At 45.2% G+C, this 4,536-nt stretch overlaps 1 gene segment (V, D, J or C); it reads right to left on the reverse strand.

Moving 5' to 3' along the window:
• Window positions 1-2,642: 2,642 nt before the first annotated feature.
• On the reverse strand, window positions 2,643-3,482 carry LOC118575871. The segment is given in 2 exon segments: window positions 2,643-2,971; window positions 3,434-3,482. Coding segments are annotated over 2 exon segments (378 nt in total).
• Window positions 3,483-4,536: the final 1,054 nt, after the last annotated feature.

Here is a 4,536-nt window from a genome sequence, read left to right on the forward strand (position 1 = left end):
GGTCACAGATCTAAACAGAGAATTTTGTTGATTAATTTTTTTTCATCTTACATACCAACCACAGTTCCGTTTTCCTACCCTTCTGCTCCCCTGCCTCCCATCCCATCCCCATCCACTCCTCAGAGGGAGTAGGGCCTCCCTTGGGGAGTCAACAATGTCTGGCATACCAAGTTGAGGCAGGACCAAGCCACTTCCTCCTGCATCAAGGCTGAATAAGGTATGCCACCAAAGGGCATGGGCTCCAAAAATCCAGTTCAAGCTTTCAGAATAACTCCTGGTCCCACAACTCGGGACCCAACAAACAGGTCAAACCACACAACTGTCACCCACATTCAGAGGGCCTAGTTCAGTCCCATGCAGGTTCCCCAGCTGTCAGTCCAGAGTCTTTGAGCTCCCACTAGCATGAATCAGCTGACTATGGTTTTCCCCATCATGATTTTAATCCCCTTTGCTCATGTGATCCCTCCTCCCTTTGTTCAACTGAACTTCCGGATCTCAGCCCAGTGCTTGGCTGTGGATCTCTGCATCTGCTTCCTTCAGTTACTGGATGTAAGTTCTGTGATGACAATTAGGATAGTCACTGCTCTGATTACAGGGGAAGGCCAGTTCAGGTACCCTCTCCACTAGTGCTTGGAGTCTTAGATGGGACCAGCCTTGTGGATTCCTGGTAATTTCTCTGGCAGCAGATTTCTCCCTAACCTTATAATGTCTCCCTCTATCAAGAGGTCTCTTTCATTGCTTTCCCTCTCTGTCCCCTTCCCCCAACTCAGCCAGATTGATCCCTCATGTTTCCATTCTCCACCCTGTCCCTTCTACCCTCTTCCAGTTTACTCAAGAGATCTTAATTATTTCCCATTCCTTGGGCACTCCATGTGTGTCCCTCATGGGATCCTCCTTTTCCCCTAGCTTCTCTGGGATTGTGGATTGTAACCTGTTTATCCTATGGTTTGTGTTCAATATCCAGTTATGAGTGAGTACATACTGTTTTTGTCTTTCTGAATCTGGGATACCTCACTCAGGAAGATTTTTTTTTCTAGTTCAGAAAAAGCCTAGATGAGCTCATTTTTCTTTGCTCCAAGTTACTCCTAACACCCAGATATCATAATGCTGCCTCTGGAGCAACTGCTTCTGGCCTGTGAACAGATTTGACATTACCTGTTGCTCCCTAAATACAGAGAGGAAGTGAGATTTTGTAGATGTAAAAACATACAAATTCTGAGTATTTGAAGTTCCTTTAAAGGGAAATTGACCTGGATATGCCACACTTAATCAGGTCAAAGCCATTAAAGAGAAGTCATATTCTCTCTGCTGTGCACCCCCTTGCTGGTGTGATAGCTGAGATCCAACATGTCAGGGGACTCTGCCTATAGGACCTTAGGGAAGCACCAGCCTATAGTTAACAAGGGTGTAGCAACTCAGCCACACAGTTCCTGTGTAAACATGCTGACCGAGCTGGGGAGGAGAGTATCTGAGTGCCCAGGTGAGAATGCAGCCCTGACAATAACTTGACTATAGACATGAGAGCCTGAGTAGCGGACCCAGACATAACCTGCCCAGATTATTGGTGTTAAGCTAGTAAGTCACTGAGTTTGCAATAACTGTTATGTATTGGTAGAAAACTAATACAATACAGTTTCAGTACTGTAATCTAGGACTGTAAACTTGAAAGACTAAGGAGATGTACATCTGAGAAAGGTTGCTAAAGATCATTCTCTTGAGCTTTCCTGTTCTGCACAGGGAGGATGCAGATGCTCAAGGAAGGCTCATGTAGGGTTAGAAGGTGTCTGGGAAGTTAACCGTCCATGACAGTGGCTGTGCACTCTTGGTCCTCTGGAGTTCCTGCATCTGCAATGGGAGAACAACAAGACAATGGAATGGAGCTGCATGTGTTTCCATGATCCAGCTGTTGGTGGATGGGGCAGCCAGGTTGTAAGTTCACTGTCAGTGAGTGTTAGAATGTGAATCCCAGGTGAGCACAGGATATAGAGTGAGACCTTATTTATCCCCACCCCCTAAAAGGGAGTGAAAATGGAATTATAAATGAAGGAGAGGAAAAAGAGAGCATGTCCACATATATGGAAGACAGTTTAAAAAAGACTTGACTCTTGGACATGAAAGAGAGAACAGCTGATAAATCCAAGAGTGTGAACACAAGTCCATGATGGACACAGAGATTCAGGTCAGAATCAAAGCAGTAAAAACAGCTCCAGAAACCTCACATCTGTGATCTACTGAAAAGGAATTTTTGTAACCCCAAGCACATAGAAGTGAAAACACATTCTGGTGAGAACATCAGCAATTCAACTGACAGCCTTCAATGTTCAAAGGTCTTATTATTTTGAATGATCCAGAGAAAGATTTTTGTAAGTTCAAAATTGCTTTCTAGTCAATCTATTGAGTATAGAAATGCTTTGAAATAGTACCAGAGAGGTCTTTATTAGCAAATGTTATAATATAATGAGTTGTTATATTATAGAGCACACAGAGTGGGATGAAGACACATAATAGTTTAAAAAGTTTCTGTCTCACAGCATCCCCCACTTGGGAAACAAACTTCTAGGGTTCTATGGCTGAGATGTACTGGGAACAGTGACAGCTGAGAGACTGAGCCCCAGTGAGCAGCAACCCCAGGAGGTTTTTGTTCAGCCCTGGAGCACTGTGGGAGGAAGCTCCTTACTCTGCTGACAGTAATAGGTTGCAGCATCATCAGCCTCCACAGGATGGATGGTGAGGGTGAAGTCTGTCCCAGACCCAATGCCACTGAATCTGTCAGGGATCCCAGATGCTAGATTTGATGCTCCATAGATGAGAACTTTGGGGGGCTGTCCTGGTTTTTGTTGGTACCAGTTCATATAATTGAAAACGAAGTCACTGACACTCTGGCTGGCCTTGCAGGAAATGGTGACCCTTTGCCCCAGTGACACAGCCAAGGAAGCTGGAGATTGGGTCAGTAGGATGTCCCCAGTGGTGCCTAGAATGATAAACACACATATTACTGTCACAGATGTACTGAAACCATCCTGGTGTATCACCGTTAAATGTGGAGTCGTTAACAGCAATCTTGAGCTTTACCTTGGATAAAAACAAGAAGAAGGAGCTAGGTAATTTGGGGTGGAGAGATGGCTCAGTGGCTAAAAGCCCTGGCCAGGGAACCTAGGTCTGGTCCCCAACACCCACTTGATGTCTCACAATGTCTGTAGCTGCAATTACAGAGGATTAAGGCCTGTTCTTGCCTCCACAGGCACCAGGGATACTAGTGATACACAGACATGCACACAAACAAAACAACCACACAATAAAGTAATTAAAAAATAAGAAAATGAAGGTAGCTAGGAACCACATAATTAAATGTCATAATTTCAATGATCAGGACAGCAAAGCATGGGAAACAGTCATGGCCACAGTGGTTGCTCTCAACACTGCACCCTCTCACCTGGAACCCAGAGCAGCAGTACCCACAGCAGGAGAGCAGGTGACCCCATCTCTGAGACCTGGACTAGAGTCTATTCTTGGACCCTGGAAAGCTGCCTTTAAGATGCTTTGAGCAATCTGCACTGGGGCTAAAGCCTCAACATGCAAATCAGCTCAGAAAAGCTTGACTTGGTGCTTAAAGGACACCTGCTCTTGTATCATTCTGTCACCCTATGACAGTTAGGATTAGGAAGAATTCCCTAGAGTATTCTAAGTGTATCCCAAGTGATTTTGGGGCTGCCCTGTGGAATCATGGTCTGTTATTTTGAGGTTCCATGTGGGGAGTGCACTCTCACTGCTCTGCTGTAGAGGATACTATATGCGGGAGCACTTTTACCTCCCGGAATTATTTTTTCAAAACTTTTCTATTGATTCTTTGTGGATTTCACATCATGCATCCAAATCCTATCCATCTCCTCATTCCCCTGCTTCCTCCTTCTGTCCTTACAACCTCCCTGCAAAACAAAATTTACAAGTAACACCCAAGGCCCCAAAACCAAAACAAACAAAAAAGAAAAAAGAAAAGAAAAAAAAATTGGGCATGAATTCTGTAGTATAGCCCATTGAGTCACACAGTGTATCCTTTAGTCCACCTATCTTTACTTGTAAGTATTTATTCTGAAGAGTCATTGGTCTGGTTGGAGGCCTCTGGCTTCTGCTACACTCTCAATACCAGAATTTCACTAGTACTCAATTGGATATCCCACTTTTACCATGTGACCTGGAGATTCTGTGACTTTGGATCTGTATGTCTGGTCCCTTCACGTGCTTTAGCAGTTCCTAGATAAGGTGGTTGTCTGGGTGGGCTACCTGTAGTCTTGCTTCTGGGCTTGGGTGGTAGCTGGATTGTCAGCTTGCCAGCTTTCTCTTATCATCACCACCCAGACAAGCTCTCCAGCCTGCCCCAGCTAGCTCTCCATGCTCAGACAGCAAGGACCAGGACCAGTTTTCCTGCCCTCACACCCTCGGGTCTAGCTCACTGAAACTCACACCACCAGGGCCAGCTCTACTGTTTTGTCCAGGTGAGGTGCAGGGCACACTCTAGGTGCTCACTTGGTGAGGGAG

Source organism: Onychomys torridus, unplaced genomic scaffold (genome assembly GCF_903995425.1).
Source record: "Onychomys torridus unplaced genomic scaffold, mOncTor1.1, whole genome shotgun sequence".
In the NCBI taxonomy this organism is placed as follows: domain Eukaryota; kingdom Metazoa; phylum Chordata; class Mammalia; order Rodentia; family Cricetidae; genus Onychomys; species Onychomys torridus.